The sequence below is a fragment of the Equus asinus genome, chromosome 17 (genome assembly GCF_041296235.1).
Source record: "Equus asinus isolate D_3611 breed Donkey chromosome 17, EquAss-T2T_v2, whole genome shotgun sequence".
Taxonomy (NCBI): Eukaryota; Metazoa; Chordata; class Mammalia; order Perissodactyla; family Equidae; genus Equus; species Equus asinus.
In genome coordinates this window covers 38801303-38815186 of record NC_091806.1, presented here as the reverse complement: position 1 = coordinate 38815186, position 13884 = coordinate 38801303, and the positions used below count along the sequence as shown (strand labels likewise).

Here is a 13884-nt window from a genome sequence, read left to right as displayed (position 1 = left end):
AGAGGTGGGAAAGAGAGAGGGAGAGAAAGAAAGCTGATGGGTTTTGATTTCTTGGGTCCGGTCACGGAGATCTTTGGACCTGCTCTGGCTCCTGCATCCTGGATCCCCAGTATCCTTTTGATAAGTCTCCCTTTTGGTTTAAGCCAGTTGAAGTTGGGCTCCTCTCACGTGTGGTCCAGACTCCATTCTAGAGTTCTGCCTGATTCTGAGGCACCTCCCAGACGCAAAGAGAGGCATGCACTCGTATTAGCACCATTGGAAATAAGATCTTTATTCTCTACCAAGAATAGGGCTCTGCAGGCCACCAAAGACAGTTGGGGCCAGCACCTCCGGGTGGGAATGCCCCAAATGTGTGTGGGGGGTGTGTGTTTGGGGCGGCCTGGTTACTTCCTGGGGTGGCCTCTGCATTTATACCGCGGTAGCCAGTCCAATCCTATCGTTTTCCCGATCGAAAACGGTGAAATACAGCCTCAGGAAGACATCGCCCAGGATCCACTCCTCCGAGTTGTTCGAGATGTCCTCGTTGCCTTCAAAGCTGCTGAAGCAGATACCCAAAGCAGCATCCTGGAGAAGATAGAAACACACATAGTCGGCCTGAGCCCTCATCCGCCAACCCCTTCACTGTCCAGGGCCGCCAGCTTCTCAGCTTTATTTACCTTGATTTCATCTGAGCCAAGTGGCTCTTTCCACAGCTGCAGAATGGGGTGCCCACCTAGGCACCAGAACCACCCGCAATTCCCCTCACACTGTGCTGCGGTTGGGTTGTTCCCTCTGCGGAAAATGCCTTTCTTTCACCCTTCCCCTCACTCTTTCTTTAAGAGTGAGCTCAGCCCTGCCCGGCCGCCTCCTGGACCCACACTCACCCTCCTCGGCCACTCCAGGCTCACTTGGGTGGTTTTCCTGCTGCTCCCCGTGTCTGCAGCCCTCATTACGCCGGATCTGCCCCAGGCACCCCTTTGGGGTTCCCTGCGGTTCCAATTACATGGACCCCCGTGCAGACCTTCCTCCACCCGGGCAGACCTCCTTGAGGCTGGGGGCTTAGAATTATTTAAATTCCCTCTCTTCCTCAAAGGCTTCTTCAAACCCATTCCACTTCCTCTGAACTCTCATGGGGAGCTGACATTTATACCAGGTGCTCTGTGGTCCCTGAGCATCCTTTATTCATGTCGGCATCTAAACATCCCACGAAGGGGGGCGGCGGCTGGTGCCCCATTTCACAAAGGGGCAACTGGGGCTTAGCAAGAGGAAGTTGCCGCCTAGGACTAGGGTAACCACATAATTTATCATCCAAACCAGGACACTTTTGAGATGGGAAAGGAGCACTGTTAATTATGGTGTAATAACACACTGGGACTGTCCCCAGCCAAGCCCTCCTGTCACTGTTCCTTTGGCCTATTTCAGAGATTGCTGTAGCTGACTTTCCATGTTCATCCCAGCACCCTGGTCTAACTGAAGCTCCTTGAGAGCAGAGGCCCGCGGTGTTCCCCTCTCCTTGTATCTAGCACCATGCCGGCATGGGGTGGTGGCTCCATATTTATTTGAGGATGCTTGTCCCACACTGCCTTTTGCTATCCAGAAGTTCGTTTTGTGGGAGGCCCCCGCCCAGCCAGGAGGGGGCGACAGCATCTGCAATGGCGCAGCTTGGCCCCCTGGAGGCCTCTTCCTCCCAGCTGCAGCCCGGCAGTTACCGAAAGTCTCAGATTTGAGGAGCAGCCCCCCCGGGTTGGCCCCTCACCTTCTGGATGTAGGCATTGGCCGGCACTGGGTAGCCGATGCCATCGATGGTGAAGAGGATGTCGGGCAGGGTGTTGACGGCGTCACAGTCGATGAAGTACTGTCAGAGAAGGAGGGAGAGAGAAGGTCGGCCCAGCGAATCTACCTGAGTGTGGAAGGCCCCAGAGTGACCCTATGGCATGACCCTTCACCTCGCCACTGGTGGAGCGCCTGGCCTGGATGATCTCCTGGATGTTGAGGACAGCGTCTTGTGGGCCAAGCAGCAATGAGGTCCCGGTATCCACAATGGCCTGGCAGCCACCATCACAAGCAATAACCTTCCCATTTATGGAGATGCTGAGAGACAGGGGAACAAAGCAGGCACAAGGGTCACTTCCCTGCCACTGCCCCCTCCCTGACTGTCTCCAGAACAGCCCCCTCTATTTCCCTTTGCTTTGGTCACACTGACTTTCTCTGACTTCCTCCCAGTTCTTGAATGCACCAAGCTCTTTCATGCCTCAGGGCCTTTGCACATGCTGGTGGCCCTTCCTAGAACTGCTCCCACCCCTTTTGTCTGGGTAATTTCTCTTCATCCTCCAGGTTCCAGCTTCATTGTCACCTTTTCAGGGACGTCTGCCCCCTAGACTAGATTAGGCTCCCCTCTTGGTGGCACTTGGTATATCCTTCCTCACTTCTAGAATGTATCTAAGTGGTAATTCATTATTTGTGTGACTTGTTGTTTCATGTACATCTGCCCTATGAGATGGTGAGGTCTGTAACAACTTGTATCCTCAGTGCCTCCCTTAAGTGCCCAGCACGCAGCGGACGCCCAACATATGTTTGTTGAATGAACGAATGAACAAACAAATGAATGAGGGACAACAGGAGACATGTATGGTGTCTGACCAATGATGGGGGCCACATGCTGAAGATGCAGGCTCTCCTGGGCAGCAGATGCTCAGAGTGGCAGGAAGGGAGCTGCAGGCTGCTCCAGAAGAGGCTGCCTCCCCTGCAGACTCCAGCTCAGATGCTGAGGCCCCTAGCCAGGCAAAAGCTGAGCTAGCCCAGCGGCCAGGACGCAGGCCTCCAAAGGACATTTTAAGCTTTTGTCTGATGGCATCACACAGAATCCCATCAATTATTGCCCCTTGTTCTCAGGCCACTCTGGGATTCCCAGCTTCCTGATTCTGTCACAGCCGCTGCCCACCGTGTGGCTGGGATGGGGGCGGGGCAGGGGCTGGCATCCCTTTGTATGATTTGCTTCCGGGTCTCCAGGATGAAGCCAACCTCTCCCCATGGCTGGGGAGCTTCTCCCTAGAGTGACCAGCCTACCTGGCTTGCCCAGGACTTTGCCTGTTTTCAAATTGGTGGGCCTGTATACTGGGAACCCCTGGCCCCAGGTGACCTGGGCTGGTCGACCCCTTATCATGACCCCATTCAGATCGGTGGAATTCTCCCTGATCCCCTTCTCACCGCAGCCGCCCCACGTGCATGAGACTCGTCCTGGAGACAGCTCAGGTCCCCAGGCCTGTGGGGCCCCCTTCTCAGGCCTGATCACTCTTCTCTGGTCAGGACGCTGGTCAGGAGGCCTGGGGTGATTACGAACCCAGGGGCTGTACCTATGAGTGTGTGCGCTTGGGTCTGTGTGCGTGTCTGTGCGTGCATGCTTGCGGGGGGGCTGGGGGCATCTCTTGGGACGGTCCCCAGAGGGAGGGGCTTACCTGTCCATCGATATTTGCCAGTAGAGGGGTTTGGACACAGGCACCCAGTGCAGCTCTCCGGTGTAGTAGGAGGGGTCCACGCCACCAAACATTACCACACTGCCCTTCTTTCCCTTGCTGAGGGGGAGGGGGAGGAAGGCATCATGGTGAGGGTAGAATAGCGGGGGGCTTTTCGCAAGCTCAGCCGCGTGCCAGGCCCTATCTTAAGGGCCGTGCGTACTCTCTCCTGCATACATCACACAGCCCCGTGGAGTAGGCACTGCTATCATCTCCACTTTACAGATGGGGAAACTGAGGCACGGAGGGGGTTGAGTACCTGCCCAGGGTGGGTCACATGGCTAAGGAAGGGTGAAGCCGAGGTTCCAACTTGGACATTCTGGCTGGCCTCCCACTACCTGCTGTCCTGAAGAGGGCCGGGTGCCCCCAGCAATCAGAGCTCTCGGGGATGCAGTTGGAGGATGCTGTGACGGTGGGCTCTGGCCACCACCTCGTCTGGCCTGTCATTTTTCAGAACAGCTGAGGCCGCAGGGGTGCTAAGGGCCATGTGTTCAGGCTCCCACAGGGTCGGCTTCACGGCCTGCACCTGTGCTGTCCACAGGGCCCCACACCTCTGCTGTTCCTGTCTTGAAATTCCTAATCCTTTTTGAACACAGGGTCTCCCATTTTCATTTTGCACCGGCTCCTGCAGAGGATGCAGCTGACCCTGGGCTCACGGTAAGATCTCAGGGAGGGAGGAGACATCCCTGAGGACCCCTCCCCTTCCTTCTCCATCGAATCAATCGGCAAATCCTGTTGCCTTTTCCTCCGGCATATACCCTGACCCCATCCACTGCGCAGCCTATTCCCTCCACCTTCCTGGACCAAACCGCCACCCTCTGTCTCCTAAAGAGGCTGTGACAGCTTCTTCCCTGGCCTCCCTGCCTCCACTCTGTTCTGTCATTCTCCAGCCCACACCCAGGGTGAGTTTTCAAGAATGTGAATCGGATCCTTGCTCGTCCCTTGCTCTCCCCGACTTCATCCCCTCCCCCTCCCTCCCAGGGCTCCAGCCACACTGACCTCCTTACTGGTCTTCAAGTGCTCCTTGGGGCCTTTGCCCTCGCTCTCCCCTGCCCCCCAACCCTGGAACTTTGCTTCTCAAGCCTGGCTGTCTCTCCTCGTGGACTCTCAGCTCAGAGGGGCCTTCCCCACTGTCCATCTAAAACCACATTCCCGTCACCATCCATCGCTTTCACAGAACCAGTTACTATCTGTAGTTGTCTGTTTGCCTTATTTATTTGCTTATTTCCTGTCTTCCTTTTCTCCCTCTTATCTATCTCCTTCACGTGCACAGAGCAGCACCCGGCCCCCAGGACATGCTGAATAATATTCGTCGAATGAATCATCTCCTTTGATCGGGTACAAGTATTCCGGAGAATTAGAGAGGTTAAACAGCTCGCTTCAGTTCATGCTATAGAGCCGGGATTTGAACTCACATCCCCCCAGAACCCACAGCCTCAACCGCACTCTGGGCCTCCTGCACGGATCGATGGGGTCAACCTCAGCCTTTGGTGGGAAGACAACCTGTCCACAGAGGTCCCCCTCTAGTCTCTGCTTCTCCCTTCCTGACACCCTCCACCAGACCCTCCACCAGCCAGGGGACTCAGTTTTTCCTGTCAGCAGCTCCAGTGATGGGAGACCTGCTGATGGCTTGACCACCCACCGTGGGGGGCGTCCTGTTGGCTGAGTTCGAGTTCTGCCACTAGTACCTGACCGGGCAATCTTGTGCCAAGCTCCTCTCTGAGCCTCAGTTCCCCCACCTGACAAACGAGCGACTTGGACTATAGAGGTCAGCAAGGTTTTCCTGTAAAAACCCAGATCACAGGGCTGGCCCCATGGCCGAGTGGTTAAGTTCGCGCGCTCCGCTGCAGGCGGCCCAGTGTTTCGTTAGTTTGAATCCTGGGTGCGGACATGGCACTGCTCATCAGACCACGCTGAGGCAGCGTCCCACATGCCACAACTAGAAGAACCCACAACGAAGAATACACAACTATGTACCGGGGGGGCTTTGGGGAGAAAAAGGAAAAAATAAAAAATCTTTAAAAAAAAAAACCCAGATCACCATTATTTTAAGCTTTGCAGGCTGCGTGATCTTGGTTACAACTGCTCAGTGCTGCCGTTGTAAAGGAAAAGCAGCCCCAGACAAGCTGTACATGAATGAGCATGGCTGTGTTCCGATAAAACTTTGTTTACAAAAACAAGTGGCGGGCCAGATGTGGCCCCTGGCCAGAGTTGGCTGACCCCTGGACTAGACTCTCTCTCAGGAAACTTCCGGATCAAGCATTCTGTAACTTTTCATGCCACTAGAAGCATCTTACAGCTGATTTGGAGAAAGGGCTGGTCCAGCCCAGACTTACCTGCTCAAGTAGAAAGCGAAGAGCTTCTGAGAAAGGAGGCCTTGGTTCCACAGGTTGTCGAAGACAGGGGTGACCCCTTTGACACTCAGGCTAGGGTAGCTGAGGCCCAGGATGCCGTCGAAGGTCGCGAGTTCCAAGATCTTGTCAGGTTCCTCCACACTAAGGCCAAATGCTTGGTTCCTGTCGACAAGGCTTGAAATCTGTGGGAGAGGAGGGTATTCCTGTGTACAGGTGTGGGAAGGGTGGCTGCGCTGGGCCAGAGCAGAGGTGAGCCCAGAGAAGACCTGAGGCCTGGCTGCACCCTGGGCTGACCTCACACGCTTATAAGAAGCCAGAACAGGCATGTGGAGTCCATTTATCCGACCCCGGAGCTCCTCCCGCTAACATCATTTGAAGTCTGTCTAATAGGTCTCATCCGTTTTGTACAGAAACTGAGACTCAGAAGGGGACCAAATGGTTCCCACTTGAGGACAAAATGAGGAAAGAGCAGGACAGTCTTCATTTTGACATCACTAGGATCTGGTGACAGAAATGGAGTGAATTCATCGCAATTCCTTGTGGATCCTGCATCCACCAGAGAGACAGAAGCTCTTTATACCATGTCGCTGCCAGGCTTCTTGTAAAAATTCTGCCCAGGAAACATACTCCTGGATGTGTGTGTGTGTGTGTGTTTGGACGCGGATGCTTTTGGGGAGGCAGTCCATGGTTTTTAGCAGAGTCTCAAAGGCCCCCTCAAAAGTAGGAACCCATTTATCAGGGCCCTCTCGCATCTCTGGCCCCTTGCTGTCCCTGCCTGGGTGCCGGGAGCCCTCGGCTGCCCCCAGAGTCCCCAGGTCGGTTCTGCTCTCGCCCAGCAAATACCCCACACTTGGATGAGTCCTGACTCGCACCTACGAGGTGTGTGACCTTGGCAAGGCCCTCGCTCCCTCTGTTCCTCAGTTCCCTCACCTGTATAATGGGCATAATGATGGTCCCTGAGGTTGTAGCAGGATCACAAGTTACAATGAAAGTGCCAGCACAGTCTGAGAATACAAAAGATGGGTAGTTTTTCTCCACCTCTCCTTGATCCCAGCAAAACCAACCTCAAGCTAAGGAGCTGCAAATCCACGCCCCGAGGCCCCTCCCCAGGATGACCCACTCTCTGGGTTAGTCATTCTGGGGGTTAATGTGTCAGCAGGGGTACAGCTGGAGCACTTTGGGAAAGACAGGTGCTCCGGGCCGACCCTTCATCCGGTCGTGTAAGCAGCCATCGCTCCCAGGGCCAGCCCTGCCTCAGCCTCTGGTTTCCACGTTACCTTAATGGTGTCATAGCCGACAAATCCTGACATCTTCCCAGTGCCGTAGATGAGTTTGATGGGCTGGCCCGAGGCCACGAACGTGGAGGACCGCAGAGGGTTGAAGGTATTGTGGTTAGCTGCGGACACAGAGGGTGAGCATCCGTCAGCCCACCAAGGACCGAGGAGTAGCTAATGGGGGCACAAGACCAGGGGTGGGGGGCACTCACAACAGGCCGGGCTGGAGCAGTAGATGGAGGGCACCCACAGGTCAGCCGAGCCCGTGTCGAAGATGACCTGGAATTCCTGAGGGGGGGTTCCAACGCTGATGATGCCCATGTAGGCTATCTGCCGGGGCCAAGTGGGGTGGTCAGGGCAGGCCTGGCTGTCCCAGCCAAGCCCGATTCCTGCCTCTGCTGGGATGTCACATATCACCTAAGATGACTTCCCCTGCCCCACCTCACAGCCTCTGCTCAGCCCAGTGCCTTCATTTGCAAAGCCCTCCAGTACCCCTGGCAGCTCTCTAAATCCTTTCAGCCTTCAAGGCCCACCTTGAGAGCTTTTTCCTCCAGGCAGCCCTCCTGGGTCAGCCTGGGCCACTTTCTCTAGACTCAAAACATGGGATATCCATATTACACAGCTGGCCCTTTTATTTACTCTTTGCCTGTCTCTCCGACTGGGCTGTGCGTTCTTAAAGAGGACACGAGACCTTTTGTTATCAAGAACAACAACCGTAGGGTTAAGTTTTGAGCGGCATGCGCCATAGGGGAGCCACAACTTTTCACTCGCATCCTTCTCGGGGCTGTGGAGGCAGAACTTCCTCCGCCTGGGGTATCAAACTCAATCTGCAGTTGGTTTTGTGGTTTGATCAGACGCGGCTCAGCCTTCAACTCGAACTCAAGGGTTCGCTGAGTTCAGAAAGGATGACTCCCTCAGACCAGGCGTGTGGGTCCTGGGTGCCCAGTGACACATCTTTGGCAAAGAAATGCATGTTGACCTGCCACCTGGTCGTTGCTGGGCCCAGACGCCACAGACCAAGAGCTGAGGGCGGGAGTGCCTTCTCGTCTGAGGATGGGGTCCCTGTTCCCCAGAATTTCTGCCAGACGTCGCCCCAGCCCCAACATCCTGGCTCACACCTCCGGATGAACCAGTGCCCGGCCAGAGCACTAGGGGGTGCTGTGGAGCGCCAGCGTCCACCCAACACTTACGTCCAGGTAGTTCCTCATGGGTTCAAAAGCTACTCCTGAGTCCGCATGTTTGTGGAGAAGCTTGTGGGTCAGACGGAAGGGATACTTCTCCAGATATTCTTTCAACATATCTTTCTCCCTGAGGTTTTCTCGAAGAGACTTGATCTTCACAAGAGGGATTCTTTCACCGTGCGTTGGGAAAGGGAAACAAATAAGTGACAGCCAGCAGCGACCCCGTGTCACAGTGTAACTGCCACACCTTGCATTATAATTGCACTCTGGAGTTTCCAAACATATTTATGAGGGTCATCCTTTTTTTTTTTTTTTTTTTGGCGAGGACAATTGGCCCTGAGCTAACACCTGTGCCAATCTTCCTCTATTTTTTGTACGTGGGATGCTGCCAGAGCACAGTTTGATGAGCAGTGTATAGGTCTGTGCCCGGGATATGAACCTGCAAACCCTGGGCTCCTGAAGCGGAGCGTGCAAACTTAACTATGCCACTGGGCCTGCCCCTATGAGGGTCATCTTGTTATCAGGACACAACACAAAGACTGTGACTATAGACGTCGGTTTGAATACAGGTTCTCTCGTGTAATCTTGGGTAAGCCATATGGCCTTTCTGAGCTTTAGTTTCCCCATCTGTAAAAAGACAACATGATAATACCCCCTCACATAGCATGTTCTGAGTATTAAGTGAGATGATGGATATAATACACCTGACATACAGGAGGTCTCAACAATGACAACCCTCTATTGCTACTGTCATCTCACTGTATCTTTCTCGAAGAAGCCCTGAGAAGAGTATTAATTAATAATAAAATATGAGGGTAGAGAGATGAGAAAGGATCAAAATAGAGAAAAACAGAGACATGCACAGAGACATCCAAAGAGATGGAGAAATAAAAGAGAGACACACAGAGATGAACAAACATAGACACACACACACACACACACACAGACATGGAGGGAGAGCAAGGAGAACACCTAGAAGCACATGCAGGAGAAATGCTGTACCTAGATGGGACGATGTCTACAGCTGCACAGGTTGTGCACTGAACAATTCTCGGGAGCGCCATTCACATAGCCCATGATGTGTCTTTCACCCCTGGAGTTGTGCAACCCTGCAGGCCTGTCCCAAAACCCCTGAGCTCCACAACGCATATGGCAAACTACTCATCAACAGAGACTTGAACTTTAAGACAGCTGGGGAATGATTGCATTCCCTTCTCTACCTCTGGATGGGTGGAAGAATAGGAGGGCGATGAGAAAGAGCCCAGAGAGAAAGCCGATGCCACCTGCAGTCCCCGTACTTACGTGACTAAGCACTCTGAGAGGGCCACCAGCCCTAGGACCCCAAACCACTTCATGCTTCTGTTCTTCTTTCCACGCTTCGCTATTCACAAAAGAATGAGTTCTGAGCATGCAATGGTCTGCATGAGCTGCTCGTTATATATGTTCTGACTTGTCCTAATCATCCATTCCCTTGAGGGCCACTAATGGACCGATAAGAAATACAAAGTTCCCTGATAAGATCTTTAGCCCCATCAGCGTTTATGAGGAGGAGACTTAGAAATTCTCAGAAAACAGAGATTTCTATTGTAATCTCTTTCTTGAGGCTTGGCTGAAAAAAAAGAAAACAAACCAAAACCACACAGTCTAACAAAGAGTGGGGAGACTCTTGCTATCTTGGAGATAAAGCACTGCTAATAATGTGATAAAAATAAGTGCCAGGTGCCATGCTTGACATTTGTGGTCTCATGCAGTCTTCCCAGGGACCCCACGAGGTGTGCATTGCTGTCCCCGTTTGGAGAGGAGATTGCTAGGATGAAGAGCGATCAAATGACAGAGTGAAGACGTTGGGGGCAGCCCACTGACATACGAGTGGCTTTAGATAGTGGGACCGATGACATACATCGGGGGCACTTATGATGTGGATCTGTTTCAAAGATCTAGGCTAGAGCAGGATGACAATTGCACAATTTTAATATTGGAAGAAATGTGATGCACACATCTGAAAGATATTTTATTCATCTAAGAATCATTTATTGAAGACCCACTGTGTGCTGGGTGTGGGCTAGATGCTGGAAAGTCAAAGTCAAATAAGACACGGGTGGTCCTTGTCTTCAAGCCTTAAAGTTTAGGGCAGGGCTCACTAACTCAAGGCCCAGGAGGCAAGGGAATGAATATAAGGGCTGGACATGAGGAACTTCCGGGCACAGGGCAGCACATGCCCCACCTCAAGGGGGCAGCCTTTCTGCAGCTCCAACCAGCAGCTGCCATGCTCGAAAGTGGGCTGGTGATGCCAGATTGGCCACGTTTTCGAGAGAAGTGGGGAGTCTAGATAGTTACGTGAAATCCCTTGATTTTTAAATGTTAGCTGCTAGTTATTTTTCAAAGAACATAGTGTGAACCAAACCTCAAGTAACAGCAGGCAGGGTTCGGCCTGCAGGCTGTGCAGATTTTTGTTTCTGTCCTAGAGGTAGGAGTAGAGAGGGGACTGAGGGCGTGTTCAATTTGTATTGATTGAATGAATAAGAGACTGAATGCATCCTAACCATGTTAATTTCCCTTCCATTTGTAAAGACAGACCACCAAGGTCAGATAAATGAACTTAAGAATAACTCTCCCTTGCCCAGCACTTGATAGAATTCCTCAACAGGATCCATACCTTGAAACATTTTGTCTGGCAAACCAAACACAGAAAGAAATAATTACTTTTAAGTGTCTTAGCAATCAAAGAATGCACCCATTGGAGCTTCTGCTCAGCCTGAGATGAACAGGGCTGCCTCATTAAACTGGTATTATTCCAGCCAAAGTAAAGAGAATGGAATTTTACAGCTCCCTCTGAAACCCCCTAAAGCCTTGGTGCTCCTGATTGAGATCTGTTCATGCCTGTCCCTTGCGGAGGACAATGGGAGGCTGCCTGGTCTCCAGGCTCGGGCGGCATGGAGTGGGAGCTCTGCGTCCTACTCCTCATTTTTGCACACTGTTAAAATTCAGTTTTGGTGGTTCAATCGCATGGAGGGGATTTGACAAAGCAGATTATACACACATGTGCCCTATAACACAGCAATTTCTTCTTCTAGGAATCTATCCTAAAGAGACACTGACAAAGATGCAAAAAGATGCCTGCACAAGCTACGCTCTGCAATGGTACTTTATTTGCAAATATTGGAAACCTACCCACAGTGGCCTTCAAGAAGGGAGCGTTAAACAAGCTAGGATGGATCCCCACAACTGGGTATAATGCCGAAGAGGAACAGAAAGAGGCAAAGATGCAAGAGATGCAAAGAGGAACGGAATGGGTGAGATCTCCAGGCTGCATTGTTTAGTTTTAAAAAAAAGAGGGGGGCTGGCCTGGTGGCGCAGTGGTTAAGTTCGCACGCTCCACTTCTCAGCGGCCCGGGATTCGCCGGTTCGGATGCCGGGTGCGGACATGGCACCGCTTGGCACGCCATGCTGTGGTAGGTATCCCACATATAAAAAAAGTAGAGAAAGATGGGCACGATGTTAGCTCAGGGCCAGGCTTCCTCAGCAAAAAGAGGAGGACTGGCAGTAGTTAGCTCAGGGCTAATCTTCCTCAAAAAAAAAAAAATACATGAACAAATTCTTTAAAAAAAAAAAAGAGGGAGTAGTGTTGATAGTTTGCTGCTTTTCCATACACCTCTGTGTATATTTGCAAAAAGAAACAGTGGAAGAATAAACCAAAAACTAATAAAAATAGTTATTTATGAGGGAAGGGCAGGGATGGAAGTGAGATTTTACTTGCTTTGTCATTTGACTTTGCGACCATGTAAATGTTTGACAGAATTAAAAAAAAAAAATAAACACATCTCTCAAAATTGAGAATAAACTAAAACAAATGAGTCTAAATTGCATCAAGCTGGTGACAAAGTCACACGGCACAAAGCGTTAGTTTAAGTGACTATAAAATGCAGAATTCTGCCTCTACATTCACACATGGGACATTTTCTAGGCACAAAAAAAGAAAAGAAAAAAAGAAATTGGAAGCTGAATCCAATAACTTTACTGTTGGTGATACTGCCACTATTATTTTGAGACTATTATATGTATGTTATGGGTAAAAGCAAGTAAGTAATTATGCTAATGTTGTTATGAAGCAAGACTTTCAGTGGAAAAGAGATGTAAGTATAAAATGAAAAAGCTTAAGTAAAACCCTGCAATCTTTTATTTTCCAGGTTTATTGAGAAATAATTGACATACATCACCGTATATGTTAAGGTGTATGGTATGCTGGATTGATTCACATATAAGGTGAAATGATCATCACAATAGGTTCAGCTAACATCCATCTCCTCACGTAGATACACTAAAAGGAAAAGAAAGAAGAAAAAGGAAAGAAAAATGTTCTCCTGGTGATAACTCTTAAGATTTACTCTCTTAACACCTTTCACATATATTGTAAAGCAGTGTCAACCATGGTCATCGTGTTGTACGTTACATCCCCAGGACCTTTCTATCTTATAACTGCAAGTTTGTGTGTTTCAGCTACCTTCCTCCGGCTGCCCCGCCGCCCCCACCCTCTGCCTCCAGTAACCGCAAGTCTGATCTCTTTTTCTATAAGTTTAAACCCTGCAATCTTAAAACTTGAATTGGAAGTATAAGTTTGCATGAATTAATTAGTTTTCTTTTTCTAAGAAAATAAGTATTTTCCAGCTCTGGGCGCTGAAAAGCCTAGAAGCAATGCTAACGTGACAACACTGAATATCCTGAGGCCTAGCTTGTGGCCTCTAAATACCATTTCCCACTAGAGGATTGAGAGATTCTTGAAGAGATAGCTGATTCCAGGGCTGGGCCGAGAAATGCACAAGATGAGCCCGGGACATCCTGAGGGACTAGGCAGTTGAGGGTCTTCAAAGACCACTGGGGGGCTGAGAAAAGGAATCAGGAACGAGGAATCAATATGAAGAGGCCTCCACCGGCCAAAAGTGAGAGAGTTTGAGCCTCACATCAAATTGATTGAAACAAATTAAATGTATAAAAATCCATGAGTTCCATATGATATTATACAACATCCAATTTGTCACCATGGGAGATGGCTGGAGCACCAACTCATTATTCTAATCGTTGAGAGAGAAGGGGAAATAATCATCAATATTTATGCCATTTCTTTCTGTCTGACATATATTTCAGGTAATTATACATAGTTGATGAAGGAAAGTTCCTTTTGAAAGAATTCCAACAATGAAATTCAGAAGGAATGTCAAAATTAGGAAATCACTGTTTTGCAACTCCTAGAGAAACGATGGAGCTAGGCGAAAATCGTCAATGGATGCTAAAACCATAAGGTGAAAGGTGGGAGGGGAGGTTCATAATGGATGGATGAGGCTGACAACATCAGGACCCACTGACCAATCTTAGCATCCGTAAAAGTGGGGCAAAAGGAAATTATGTGCTTCTTGAAGTGATGCGATAAGAAGTACGTGGAAGTACCTAGAAGGTATTCCAATAAAAATTTGAACTCAAGTCTAGATCTAACTACCAGTTTTCAGAAAATGCGTAGATAAAGGAATAAGGAAGCAACCACCCAAAGCCAATACTTGACCCATTCTAGAGGACAAATGACCCCTCCCAC

At 50.4% G+C, this 13884-nt stretch overlaps 1 protein-coding gene across 1 annotated transcript; it reads right to left on the bottom strand.

The window, feature by feature from the left end:
- Positions 1-408: 408 nt before the first annotated feature.
- Positions 409-9655, bottom strand: LOC106844376 (pregnancy-associated glycoprotein). Its single transcript, XM_014861776.3, has 9 exons — positions 9603-9655; positions 8310-8469; positions 7332-7449; positions 7123-7241; positions 5828-6027; positions 3435-3551; positions 1926-2070; positions 1736-1834; positions 409-564 (listed from the first exon to the last, which is right to left on the bottom strand). Exons 1-9 carry the CDS (start codon positions 9653-9655, stop codon positions 409-411), a joined length of 1167 nt encoding a protein of 388 aa, XP_014717262.1.
- Positions 9656-13884: the final 4229 nt, after the last annotated feature.